This window comes from Saccostrea cucullata, unplaced genomic scaffold (assembly GCF_032062105.1).
Source record: "Saccostrea cucullata isolate Sc308-1 unplaced genomic scaffold, CSIRO_AGI_Scuc_v1 ctg1166, whole genome shotgun sequence".
NCBI classification, from domain to species: Eukaryota; Metazoa; Mollusca; class Bivalvia; order Ostreida; family Ostreidae; genus Saccostrea; species Saccostrea cuccullata.
Window position 1 is genome coordinate 91,770 of NW_026923628.1, and position 14,175 is coordinate 105,944.

The window sequence follows — 14,175 nt, forward strand, 5'->3', positions numbered from 1 at the left end:
GATTTTTTTTTACATAATATATACATGTATATTTATAATAAGTGAGGAAAGCAATGGCTAGTGACACTAATTTCTTATGGATTGAACCAAAGTATGTTGTTTTACGATTCATTCGAGGATTCGTGTTGTTATTAAGCTTTCATAATCTACCGTCCAAGGACTTCAAATTTCGAGCTATAGTTTTCACGACTAATGGTCAGTACTGTGGTAACGCCCCCTTTTCTGTCTTGTAACATAGTTTTAAAACGGTCCTGTTTTATTAGCGATTATTGGAAAATAACCCCTCATATGACTTCTTCTTAAAATCTTTTTTTTTTTGCTCAAAACTCAGAAATTACCAGAAATGTTGACATAATAGACCTCATTCGTACCATTGTTTTTTCTGATTTATCACATAAAAATATTCAACTTATATATAAACAAGTATCGATGATGATATACATTGTGTATAATCTCACAAAATAAGTTTGCTGAAGGGAAGATATTTAGAATTTGAAGAACAACAGGTCAGTTATGTGACCATTGTGTCCCGTATATCTTTGATTTTGACTGTTTTACAAGATACATGTAGCTAAACATAACCATAACTTGCTAACTTCTGTGAAACTAACAACTGCCGTATTCTGAAAGGAGAGGACTTTTTTTAGATTTCCAGGAACTTTAATGTGGAGGAGGTAAAGATGTTAATGAGGCTTGAACATGAGAACATCATAACCTTGTATGGGTTTATCAAAAAAGACAGAGTCGCACTTATTCTAATGGAATATGGAGGTAAGAACTGCATGAAAAAGTAATTTCTAATGAATTTTCTTTCTATACTCTAACCATACTAAAATGATTTTATGGTGATTTTCATCTTATGATACCACCTTCCCATTTACGAGATGAAACTTGTTTTTACCTATGCTATACGATATGCATGTTACAACGTGGGGCATAAAAATTTTAGGGGAAAATTGGGGGGTGGGGCGGGAAAGAGAAATAAATATGAAAAAAAAAATTAAATAGGAGGACGCCCACTCGATACATGCATTGTATAAAAAGGTTAACATCAGTACTTAAGAGGCCATGCCAGTAAGCATTGAGCTTTGAATGGAAAGTCAAAAATTTTAATTTTCTTGAAATCAGTGTTTATGGATTATTTCCATCACAATTAAACAAAAAAATACAAAAATACTGATTTTAACCATAACGACACTGTCGTATCCAAGGAAAAACATTTCCTTAGTTACCAGAATAGATTTTTTACTTTCAAAACAGGCAAATATTGCCATAAAAAGAGTATATATGCACATAGATGTTGTCAAAAGATTGTTTGCAATTACTCATTCCTTAAAGAGGACTTAATTCTAAGTTCTTAGGTGACCAACTAAGTATGATTACATTTTTTCAGTACGTTGCTATGGTGATGGGAAGAAGAGATATGATTTGAACAAAAAAATAGTTGAATTTGCACCATTTTTTGAAAGGCTCTTAAAAAAATGCTGTGCAACTACTTATAAACTCTTTAGTGTGATTTTGTTAGGGTTGGGTTAATTAAAGAATTAAAAAAATAAAATTGGGTAGACAATCAAAAACAATGTTGCCATGGAGATTCAAAGATATGCAAATTTAGGCATTTAAAGATGATTTCCTGCAAATAGTTCATGGTATTATAAGTAATTTTTCATTTAAGAAACAATGTCAAATGTAACAGATTGGTGCATCTGGAATGAAAATAAGTCATAAAATACCATGACCTTCTTTTCACCTTGACCTTTGATTTCAATGTCAAATTATAAAGGACTATACATGTTAAGAGCCAATTTTGCCCCCTTAAAAATCAACATTTTAGAATGATATTAAGATATGTTTAATTGATATTAAATTTGAAGATGAATATATATTAGAAATATTTTCTTCTTTTTACCTTGACCTTTGACTTCAATGCCAAATTATAAAGGACTATATATGATAAGAGCCAATTTTGGCCCCCTAAAACTCAACATTTTTGAATGATATTGAGATATGTTTGATTGATATTGAATTTGAAGAAGAGGATATATTTGAAGTATTTCCAAATATTTTTCATATTTATATGCACTCACTGGCTGAAAATGACATGAGAAATAATGCTATTTTTGCTATCTAACCAAAAAAGGCCAAAAAATAGGCCCTATTGATGTTTTGTCTTATGGGAAACAGAGTGCAGTGTAGAACATACATATTTTTTCTGTCACTAATAAGTATTGGATGGAAACATCTTTGGTAAAAATATAAAGCTTGTTCTAGTCTGCGCTCTATATTTTCTGGAAGAAAAACTGCTTGAAAATATGCAGTTTTATACAAAATATGCTAAAATGGCGGGAAAATGTGAACTTTATGATGTCATATTTCTGAATTAGCAGCATTTTGATCAATTGAAAATGACCAATAAATGTTGCATGTATAGCTGCACAAATTAAAGCTATATATAAAGTAAAATAAAGATATTCATTGTAAGGGGCCATTTGAGGCATTTATCATATATTGCTCTTTATTTTTTGCATCATAATTTTCAAGTCATGGAGATTTAAAAATAAGCAAATTTGGGTATTTTTAGATGATTTCCTGTTAACTATTCAGATCACTAGAATTAATTTGTCCTTTAAGAAACAATATAATTATATATTCTTATTCCATATGGGCTCAGTTGTAAAAGGTAATGAGTCATACATTACTTTGACTTCTCCTTACCTTGACCTTTGACCTCAAGGTCAAACTATTTTTTTTTTTGTTATATATTCTATGTGTAATAATTTCTTATCTAAATCTACATGGCTTTTTATATTTTGAACCCTGCTTTGAATATTTCATACATTGATACACAGTGTTTGTGAATTGTTTGACAATTCAAGAAGAGAAATTCATGTTCTACTGTTGACCTTGACCAAAGCTGCAAGGTCAGTTGCTTAATTGAGGTCCATGTTAATAATTTTAAGTATTACTGCCTGTTGTTGAAATACATGTACTAAATATTTCAAACATGTGCAAAGTAATTCATCATGATCAACCTTTTGTCAATACTACATATTGATGCTTCAACATGATTAAAATACCCTTGATGTTCCCTAAGATTTTTCTGCTCTGCAGTATGCAGTATACTATATACTGTTTAAGATGATGAATTCCAAACAACAGCAAAGTTAAAAAAACCAGTTATGACTAATTCCCCTTTAAAAGTCTCTCCTTTAATACACTACTACCGGGTACATGTACTGAAAGCACTTACAGGAAAATGCAATGAAAAATTTATTTTATTTTCCCCTAGCTTTGCTTATGTTATTCATGTCAGACTAGACTAAAAAGTATTTAACAAAAATTAATTTGACCACATTGTGCTTTCATTTGACCTTGACCTCACTTCCATCAAATTGTGTTTCAATCTGTTTTAAAGAAACCATTCATAATATTTTTTGCAACTTCATATGCTGATACATACTGATGAGAGCTTTTCAACTGCATCAACATTTTTTGACCTTGGCTTTTCCTTTGACCTCACTTTTCTGAAATTAGTGTCAAACTTCATTATGCTGATACATACTGATGTAAGTGATTCAACTGCATCACTATTCAAGATATTCTGGTCAAATTTCACACACTAATTCAAATTTTCATGTTGCATTACTAATATAACCTCGACAGGGTATTCATGCCCTATGAACATATTTCTAGTTTTTTTTTTTTTTTTTAAATAAAATAAAATTTAAAAAAATAATTTGTCCCCTTTGCACAATCCTCATTTCCTTTTTAGGGAGGAGGTTTCTTTTAAGTGTATGAGTACTAGTAATGCTTCAACTCTTGACAACTAGTCCTTAACATGCTTTAGACAATACCTGGTAATAAATAAAATCAGAATGTTCTCCCAAATCCCACATTTTAACTTGGAAAATCCTAAAAATCAAAAATAAAATTTTAGTGGCTACTTATTCTTGAAAGTCCCATTTCCTAATAGCTCAAAAATACAAGATTTTTTTTAATATTTAGAAAAAAAAACATGATATTCTTGGAATATTTATTCATTTAAAATTTAGTTTATACATATATAAATATAGTTTATATATAATGATGCTAAAAAAATGCTAAAAAATTAATACAAAGAGTCCAGGCAAGTTGAAGTTTTACCTGTGATCTAGGCATTAACATGAATTAACTCTCCATATCATATTTAAAAAAATACATAACACACATAGTCCTCTATTCCATTCCATTCCTTCACACATTCACTACTGGGGATAGATGTTTTTTAGACAGCTATGTGGCAATTGATATGGAACATGGTAAAACAATTATATTTAAAATCTAAATTATTGTTCGAAACAAGACACATGAAGATTTCCTCCAGTGGCTTCTTTAGAGCAACAGGATGTTATCTTCAACTACCTTTTGCTGTAAAAAAAAAACAAAAAACAAATTTATGTATTAATCCTATATTGATATATATTTCCATGGATATTTTAATCCATTAATTTTATTCAAACTTCTATGTATATATTAACACTCATGAGGAGACAAATTGATTTATGAACTACCTTAACATAACCAATCTTGCTTCCTTTTATATAGAATTTACAGATTCCAATTAAATTGTTTTTTTTTTTTTTTTTTGGGGGGGGGGGGGTAGAATAACTTTTCTTTGTGTCATTAAGTAATATATTTCATCTAAAACATAAAGGTAAATAACTTTGATGCTATATTTTTCCACATTGAATTGGTATTTGTACCATTCCCTACTCATTTGGCAAATTAGTAAAAAAAAAAAAAAACTCATTAGTCAAAAATGATAAGTATATTTGTCAGATTGTTACATTGATGTTATGAAAGACTAATTAAAACTAAGATTTGGACAAAGTTTAGGTTTTGAAACTCTGATTTATTAATAGGGGAGAAGGTGAGTTAAAATGATTTTTGTGTATATATTAGGGATTTTAGTCTTTCCAGCAGTGAACTCATGACCTCTTTAACAGTTTAATACACAGAAATCATAGGCATACAATTATTTTATATTTCATTATTAGCATTTATCTATCTTTAATTGTATTAGGAGTAATTTAACAACTGCAGAATTTAACATTTGTGGTCATATAACAGGTTCCTCTTAATTACCTGTAAGGCAGTAAGTTAGTTGCATCACTCAATATTTGTATCACATCATAGGATAGAAAATTAATCTTGAGGTACCTTCCTAATCTTTACTCTTGCTTTAAATAGATAAATTTATCAAAGTTTACCCAAAAATTTACATGAAAAATGTATATTTAACATACCATTATATGATATTTGTCCAAGTACTCCAAGTTAGAAGTTTTCCCTTTTCTCCCGCATTTCCTCAATTGTTGTCTGTTCCAGTCTTTCCGGTCTCCTTTACTAGAGAGTTCATGCAAGGGAGGCAATCCAATCGTTTTTCAACAGAGTTTTCCAACAATTCAATCTGATATTTTACTTAAGGTTTTAAGAGTCTACCCAATTTTATTTATTTAATATATTGAACAGAACATTCTCCTTCTACAGATATATATAGAAATTTTTTAAACTGCACAGCATTTGCAAACCACTTAGCTCTTTATGGGATATAATTCTACCGGTAAAATCTTAATAAAATTAAGCACAAATTAAATTTTACTTATAAAATAGAGAAATATAGTTCAAAGCACTTTATGACCCACATTATTAAATTATACCTAGAGTTTTGATGTCAAATATATGAATTATAACAGGATAGGCCAGTCCACATATTTCTCTGATAAATATGACAAAATGCTCTGGTTGCCATGGAAATAAGAGGTCATATGCCCGGGTAGATATATTTTTTTGAAAGACTAATCATATGCATCATGTTCACAAAATTTGAGCAAAAAATAAATTTTTCCACTTTCCATGTTTATATAAGGTGAAGCTCAATGCTTATTGGCATGGCCTCTTAATATATAAAAATAGTTTCTTGAAGCATCTTAAATTTATATTAATATATTACACTATTTGTTTTCCCTTAAAAGTTTATGGTGAGTTTTTAAATGTTTTTACAAATATTGTAGCGACTAACCTGGAGAATTTTTTCTTGAATCTACAAATGAACCTAATGGATGAAAAATTGATTTGGAGCATCATCAAGCAAGGTCTTTGTGCCCTTGAATACCTGGATCAAAATCACATTATGCACTTTGATCTGAAACGTAATAATTTTATATCAATTATTGTAGTTTTTAAGTAAAATATATATTGAATAAAAATTGCTATTTTTTTTAAATGCGTTTTAATATAAAAGTTTGAGATATCATCATATAAAGATTTCTCTTTTTGTGTAGCCGACAACATATGTATCACGGCCAGCATGGTGGTGAAACTGACCGACTTTGGATCTGCAATTAGAAATGTAACAGAAAAAGACACCCTTGCATGTACACCTGAGTACATGTCCCCTGAAATGTGCTACTTTGTCAAACCTAATACCAACGTGAGCAAGACGGACATGCCCCTAACTGGGAAATCAGATGTTTTTGCATTCGGTCTCGTCATTCAATACATTCTTGATAGAGAACATACACAGCTGAAATTTTATGGCAAAGATTTCAATGATATAGGACAGCTGAGGATTTGTATTATCATTAACGTATGTCACTGTTTTTATTTTTATTTTGTTTTTGTAAAATAATCGAAATATTAAACATACTAAACTTTCCCAGTGTATTTCTTTTATCATCAAGAAACAAAGCTTCCTCCATGAGCTTACATTGCACATTATACCTGAAGGACAGTTAAGCCTCTCGGGCTTTTGTATTCTAGATTTTGAATCTCATACTCATTATTCACTGGATGTAAAGAATACAAAATATTTTAAAATGAATGATAATTTTTTACTGCAAATTCATATTACTTTACAGAATGCAAAGGACCCTGATACAGTATTAAATGAGATGATAACAAAGAATGGTAATGTTGCCATCAGAGTTCTTCTTGAAAGGCTTCTGCAGGGTTGGCCCAAAAATAGAACCAGTGCAGCAGAGGCTCTAGGCGTGATGAAAGGTACATGTTTATAATGAAATGATTCAACCTAATCATGAATGATTAACATTCTTTTTAAGAAACTTAATCATAGTGTGTTGCATCATTATGATACATCCCTCATTGAAGAACGATATGTGCCTGTTTCTTTTTTTATTCGACGCCATTAAAACCTTTCAGGCTCTGTATTTTAACATCTATTTTTCATGAATAATATGGTCATCATTTATGATAAATATATGTGTACGTATATGGGGCGGGGATGTGGGTAAAATGGGTTTCAAAAGCAGGACCAATTTGTCTTAGGAAATGATATGACTCAAAGCTATAGGCCTCTTATGTTTTTTTTTTATCCCAAACAATTTAAATTTACTTTTTTTCAGATTTCACGCTGGGACCAATGGCCAAATAGCTGGATGACGCTAATTCGTAGATATTTGCCAGAAAACGAATAAATTTGATATAACGATTGCATGAGTGTTTCTTGTTAAACATCGGGAGGGTAGTCAATCCTTTACGAAAAATATATACTATACACAGGGAAATTTTGACCCCATTCTATTTGAAAAAAACCCTCTATCGCCCTTGTCACAATTGGGCAAATTCAAAGAACCTAGTCCTATTCTAAAATACAACTGTAGTTGGCGAATTTTAAATGGGACAAAATTGTCAGCAAGTGAAAAAAATGCAAAAATAATGATGTATACAGTAATATAAGAGAGAACAGGTGGCAAACTGAAATCATGTAGAAATTGCTCTGCTGGAATGTTCCATGATGCCGATTTATACATGTACATGTATCCGGTTTTAACAGTTAGTATCCAGTAAATCTCAGATCATTTGATTTTTTTGAATTTTATTCGAATTCAAGACATAAAAATAAAAATAATTCATTGTTATTTTAATATAATTATACTCAAATTGTATATACATTTTGGGTATATTTTTGTACCATGGTCTTTCCGTCTTGGATATTATTTTCTTTTCCCAAACTTTCCACTGGGACTGTGTTTGGCTCCAAATTTGAGTTCAGGTGTTTTTATTCAATCAAAACCATTTAGAATATATGATACATGATGAAAAGAATTTACAGTCAGGTCAGAGGTATAATTCAAGTATATGGTATACATAACTAGAGAATAAAATTTGGGAGAAAGTAAAAAAACACAAACGATGTATATGTAGTGATGAACAGTGGTGGCATGTGTTTTCTCTGCAAAAATCATACTTCCATGAACCCTTCTGGCATTTAAAGCAATAGCCAAGCAACCTACTGAAAGATGATGGTTTGAGCCATATAGTTGATCAATAAGGTTTATAATTTTCACAGATAAATACGGTTGAATGTGAAAAAGGTCTCATTTCCCAAAACTCTAAGCTTTGCAAAAAAAAATGATTTGATTGATGGGTGCAAATGTTTTCATTATTAAAAAAATGTACTTCTTGTGAAAAGACCTTTTTTGATACCTGAAAAATCAATACCATTGAAGACAATTCGTTTATATTTAGGTAAAAGGGAATTCATATTTTTGAATTGTACCTGCATGCGAGCACTTTTTTGGGGGGAAGTTTAATCGAGACCTTGAGTTTTACGTACTTTTGAAAAGCCTAACTTTTCCATAATTGATGTTTTTGGGTCTTATTTCACAGATGTTTTTCTTGCAAAACGTTCTTCACTTGATTTCAAAAATCAAAACATTTGAAATTTTGCCATAACTTAAAATGAAAATATGAATAATGATAAAAAAATATGTAACAAGTTTGGTTATAAACAAGGAATTACATTTCGTATCCATTTAACTTTGCACCGGTCCCTCATAAGAAATTGAGAAAACCAGCCATGATTTTCATTTTTTAAAGAGTTTGAACAAATTTACCAAGAATGCAGTAATCCTCAAAATCATAAACAATACGAAGGATTACTATCGAATCGTTGTATTTCATGGACGCTCAATTTTATTTTTAGGTATTCGTGGGTACCTCTCAGTCACAAATAAACTTCCTCCGCAAAATATTAAAAAAAATAATTCACGAGTTTTATTGAAGGTTAAAAGAGAATACAGGAAGTAAAGTTCCTACAAACCTATTATATTTTAGCAATCCGTGAAAATGTGCTCGGATATTATTGATACAGTACTGTAGTAATATTATGCATGAAATATTTCATTTCACTTGACACTTTATCAAATTTCATCGTAGAGAAAGGGCCTGGAAAGTATAGCTTTGGTATTCATCCTTTCTCAAACATTAAGAGACAATTGCATTATCAAGGAAACCAAAATCAACAAAATTGATACTCGAAAACAGCTTTTTCGAGGGAATTAAATAGGCCCAAATCTGTATTGAATTATCCATTTTTTTCACTTTCCGGGCACTTATAATAAAATCCAGTCATGTCTTTAATATACTCTTTTAATAATAAATGAGACCCTTTATTCAGAATTTTACACGTGCTATACAGTGACGTCAGTTTCATTTAGTGACGTTATTTTCCTACAGCCGCCAATGGCTGACATTGAGAGCCGTCAGATTCGTATACAATCTCCTGTACACAGTCCTTGGTTATGACGACAAAACCTTCTGGCAACACGTAACTGGAAATCATTCTAGACAAATTAATCAATGAATGAATGTTGTTAAAATCAGATAAACTTTAGCATTAATGTCAGTGAACGATGGAAAGGGATTGCATTTGCAATTTTTTTTAAAATGTAATTTCTATTATTATAACTGTTTAATTATAAGACATATGGAGCACAATTGGTGAATGTATTCAAGTTAAAATCTAACAAAAAATATACTTTTATGAGGTAAATTTATTCAGGCCCTCTTTTACAAAAAAAAAACTTAGGACTAAGACCAAAATTTATTCTGCATATAACTTTCTATGATTTGAAATAAATTGAAAATGGTTTTAAACTTTTTGAAAGGAATGTTGGCATATATTTTCATGTTTACAATTTTAAAGTCAATGATTAATTTTGCAAAATTTCACAATCAAATAAAATTTGGTTTTAGTCGAAGTTTTCTTTTAAAACTGCACCCTGGATTTATGTTTAAAAAATGATTTATTAGAAAGGCTCAAATTAGTTGTGTAATTCAAGTTAAATTAAATTCTGTTTAAAAGCACTCTTCGCAAACAGCATTTTTATAGATCAAGAGAATATTCGACATTGAACCAAACGTTCAAATGAAGAGCCATAGTGCTACCTGGATGTTCAAAAGTTATGACCAAGGTTAAAGTTTTTGAAAAAAGTGGGCCAAACTCTGGGGTTAAGGTAAAAAATAATTACACTCGTCGAAAGATCTCGTCACAATAAATACATATAAGTTGTGAGCCCTAAAATTGCTTTAAAAGCTCTAGGGTAGAACTAAGGTAAATCACTCCACAGTATTTTAGAAGAGTCCATGCAGATCATCTTGCTTTTAAACTATTTATGAAAATTCAATTTTTATAACATATTTAAATTCAATAATGTTAATGTTAACATTCAACGAAAAAAAAAACTGCCAAAAAGCTACCAAAAAAAAAAAACAACAACAACAAAATTTATGAGGGACTATTCCTTGTGGTGGAAGGATATTTAGCAGATACATGTAATTCTCCAAATCTGCACATTTATAAAATTAAGTATCTTGGAAATTAAACCTCACATACTTTTACTCCGAGAATATTTTCCGTTATGATATTGCTAGAAATATTTAATATAGGTCTTAATTTATATTTTTAGAACAAGTTTAACACCTTCCTTTAACAAACTTTGCCATAAAATGAAAATATGTCAAATAAGTCTAGATAAGATTTATACAATTTTTCGCCTGAAAATCACATATTTTGACCAATATTTAAAAATTAACATCACGAAAACCAAATATTCTTTCAATATCTAAAAAAATACTCAATATACTTGTGACTGATCAGCACTATAGTCGTAAAAATCTTGATTTAAGAAAATGTTTTATGGCCTTTTTAATTTTTATTACCCCAAATATGTTCCTTTTTAGTACAAAAAGGTCACACAATAATTTACACTCAATAATTTGCAAGAATTGTTCAGTGATAAATAATATTCAAACTATTTTATGTAAAATTAAATTATATGTATTACCATGGTAACATCTGATAAGATACATATGATAAAGGTTAAAGTAATTTACCAAAGAGTTTAAGTTGAAGTGCAAAAAGGCCAACCATAGATCAGTAAGATGTACACTGACCCCTATTTCCTCTGCGATTTTGAGTCACACTATATGAGTATTTATCTAAAATATACTTCTCAAAATATATATCCTTGATTTAACCAATATCACGAGTGATATACCGTAAGAGAGACTTAGCTGACCATTTTCTGAAAATCAAATAATGAAGGAAGTGCTAGTTTTTCGGCTCTTTGTGACCAATCTGACAGCCTGTGAGAAAATCTTCATGCTCATTAGCTAATCCAAATTTATTGGAAACTGCATTAGATGTGATTTTTCCGTGGTCATACATATACTAGGGCGGGATTTTATTGTATTTAGATTAAATAATCAGATTTCTGAGCTCCTATGAATCTTTCATTTTTACCTCGAATCGATCTTTGAATATATCTATTCTTTCCTAAAATATCTAACGCGTTTTTGTTTTAGAAATATTTTTTAGTTAATAAAAATTCAAAAGTCTAGACAACCTTTGTTTTATTACAAATCTTATTCAATATTCATTTTATGTTTTTATTACATGTATATATTATGATTTTTTAATTTTTATTTATTTATCCAACTATCTGATTGGCTCAAACTAGATTACTGGATCAAGTATTAAAAGTGTTATAGACTGTTTTTTTTTTCTTTTTTGTAATTGTAAACAAAATAACAATGATGGTAAAAGCTTGGCTGCCCAAAAGGAAGAGAAATATGATGATTAGGTTTAAAGGTCTTGCATTCAGTAACAACACATAAAAACATGATTTCTGTTCTGTCTCCCATCGATCACTATCACTATTGTTAACGGACTTCTGTACCGTGTATTTAACCCAATATTTTGACCTCTTATATTTGCCTCTCCTGTTATCAAAAACAGTTTTAGTTTTTTTTATTTGTTGTTAACACGTCGACTCGATCATTAAAACTATGAAATTACATTTTGCATCATACAATAAAGATTATCAACATTAAATTTCTTACAGGGATTAAGTATGATCAGTAAACGGGAGAGTAGAGGAGGGGAATTAAAATACCTCAGCAGTATGAAAATTAATAGCACCATGGCCTAGACCAAATTACATGTACGCAACCAAATAGCCAAGATTTCTATAAATCTGGTTATGGATACTACATCTTAAAACATTCTTCGTTTACCTCCACTATGTCAAGGAAAAGAGAAGTTTTTCATTTAATGCATTTTCACTACCAATTCAATACAGACCCACCCTTACATCAGAACTTGCAAACATGACGTTCACAGATTTGGAAAAGGTATCATCATCATCATAACTAAGCACTGAGTAAATAATTATTAAAACAAAATTCCTTGATGTTTCCCGTCGTCAAAAGCTGAATACATGTAACTTTTTTCAACACAGTCACAATTTAAGTCAAGAGATTTCTTATGTCGCCTTAAGTAGTCATCAAAAATGTTTTTACAAACTGTTCAGATTTCATATGTAAAACAATATTTAACACTTTCTGTCTCAGACCCTGCGAATCATCAAACCTTTGTCTGCCTAAAAATGAATTTATTTATGGAAATAGAGCACAAAGTCTATTTACGAAATTAATTTTTACAGCATTGCAATCTCAGAATTAGGGTATTCCTTCAACATGTCATCCTTTTAACTATTCCTTCCGTCCAAAATTTTATATTCAATTTAAATACATAAGAGCTGCTTCCTTTACAATATTTTCCAGTCTGTTTACAGCTTTAATGGGTCTCTGTTGATGTTTTTCCTATGTCTACGCAAAGTTTTATCACTGTTTTCTGCTCCACCTTTTTGAAATTGTCCTTTTTTTGAACAACACCCATACTGTCTTGATAGAATATAACCTCAATTTCTTAGTCATTTCTAAACTCTGAACGTTAAAATTTTGCAGGTTTGATGTTTTTACTTTTGTCAACCTCATTATGTGAAAACAAAAGTCATTTCTGTGGAATTTTATATATACATAGTTCATCAATAAAGTTAAAAATGAGTTTTTAATTAAAATTAAAAATCAGGGTCACTATCCAAAGTCTCACAATGAAGCCACAATTGAAATTATATATTAGTAATTGAATATAATTTTACATTTTGTTTTTCACATTTAGAAAAGTATTATAAATATGGTAATGATTTAAATGACACCATGATTATTCAAAATTCAGCCTATCCACGAACTTTACGGACAACCTTCGTAAGTGCAAGAAATTTTACAACTTTGGAAGAGACATTCTTGCTGATGGTTAGCCTGTACATAGGTAGTTTTGATAATACCAAGGAACAGAGAAGGTTATTTTCAATGAATTGATGCTTTTTTCACTATATAATCAATAGAGCCCCACCCTAAGACCCTGATCTAGACATTTTAAAATCGGAAGAGGCCCTATTGATGAGCAAAACTTTGTACTTATTTCTTAAATCTTAGAAAAAGTAGAATATATTTTCAAAGATCATTTTTTTTTTGAATTTATATTATAGAGCCCCATCCTAACACCAGAGCCCCTGGAGAAGACCTCATATCTAATTATGTATTTGAATAGTTTGTCTTCTATTCAGGGACAAAGGAAACGTGATTATTTTTTTTTAATAAAGCAATTTTCACTAAGTGATCAACAAAACATTATACTGTCGTCACTTTCGTACCTTAAGCTTTGATCCTGGAGTCATGAATTTTACAATGTTGTTAAAGAGCTCTATGCTAATGGCAACCATATCTATAGCTTGCTTGCTTGATGTCAAGTGCCATTTTTTTCTAAAGATATCACTTATATTAATAGTTTTAGCCCCAAACGGATTATCCAAGGGTGGTGGGAGGGATAGGGACAATGAAATTTTAAAGCAAGGACAGACAAGCATGGAAGACAAAAGTTGACCTAGGTGACTCTTGTTACCTAAAATATTATATAAAATTATCAATATCAACATTTTATTTAATATTTGGAGAAGAATTTTTTGATGATTTTACAATTATAAAATA

At 30.1% G+C, this 14,175-nt stretch overlaps 2 protein-coding genes across 3 annotated transcripts in view; one reads left to right on the forward strand and one right to left on the reverse strand.

The window, feature by feature from the left end:
* The window catches only part of LOC134264508 (uncharacterized), a 51,402-nt gene that overhangs the window by 7,218 nt on the left and 30,009 nt on the right, over positions 1-14,175 (forward strand). The window contains exons 9-13 of one of the 2 annotated variants that reach the window (XM_062746800.1): positions 648-771; positions 6,054-6,191; positions 6,324-6,628; positions 6,900-7,041; positions 7,404-7,492. In XM_062746800.1, the coding sequence (XP_062602784.1) occupies positions 648-771; positions 6,054-6,191; positions 6,324-6,628; positions 6,900-7,041; positions 7,404-7,432 (738 nt within the window). In that variant the 3' untranslated portion in view covers positions 7,433-7,492. Of the gene's footprint in view, positions 1-647; positions 772-6,053; positions 6,192-6,323; positions 6,629-6,899; positions 7,042-7,403; positions 7,493-14,175 lie in introns of those variants that run through there. The other variant, XM_062746801.1, reaches the window with a different exon arrangement.
* Positions 9,454-14,175, reverse strand: part of LOC134264510 (uncharacterized) — a 51,466-nt gene continuing 46,744 nt past the window's right edge. The window contains exon 3 of the mRNA XM_062746805.1: positions 9,454-9,626. Within this exon, the coding sequence (XP_062602789.1) occupies positions 9,506-9,626 (121 nt within the window). The 3' untranslated portion in view covers positions 9,454-9,505. The remainder of the gene's footprint in view (positions 9,627-14,175) is intronic.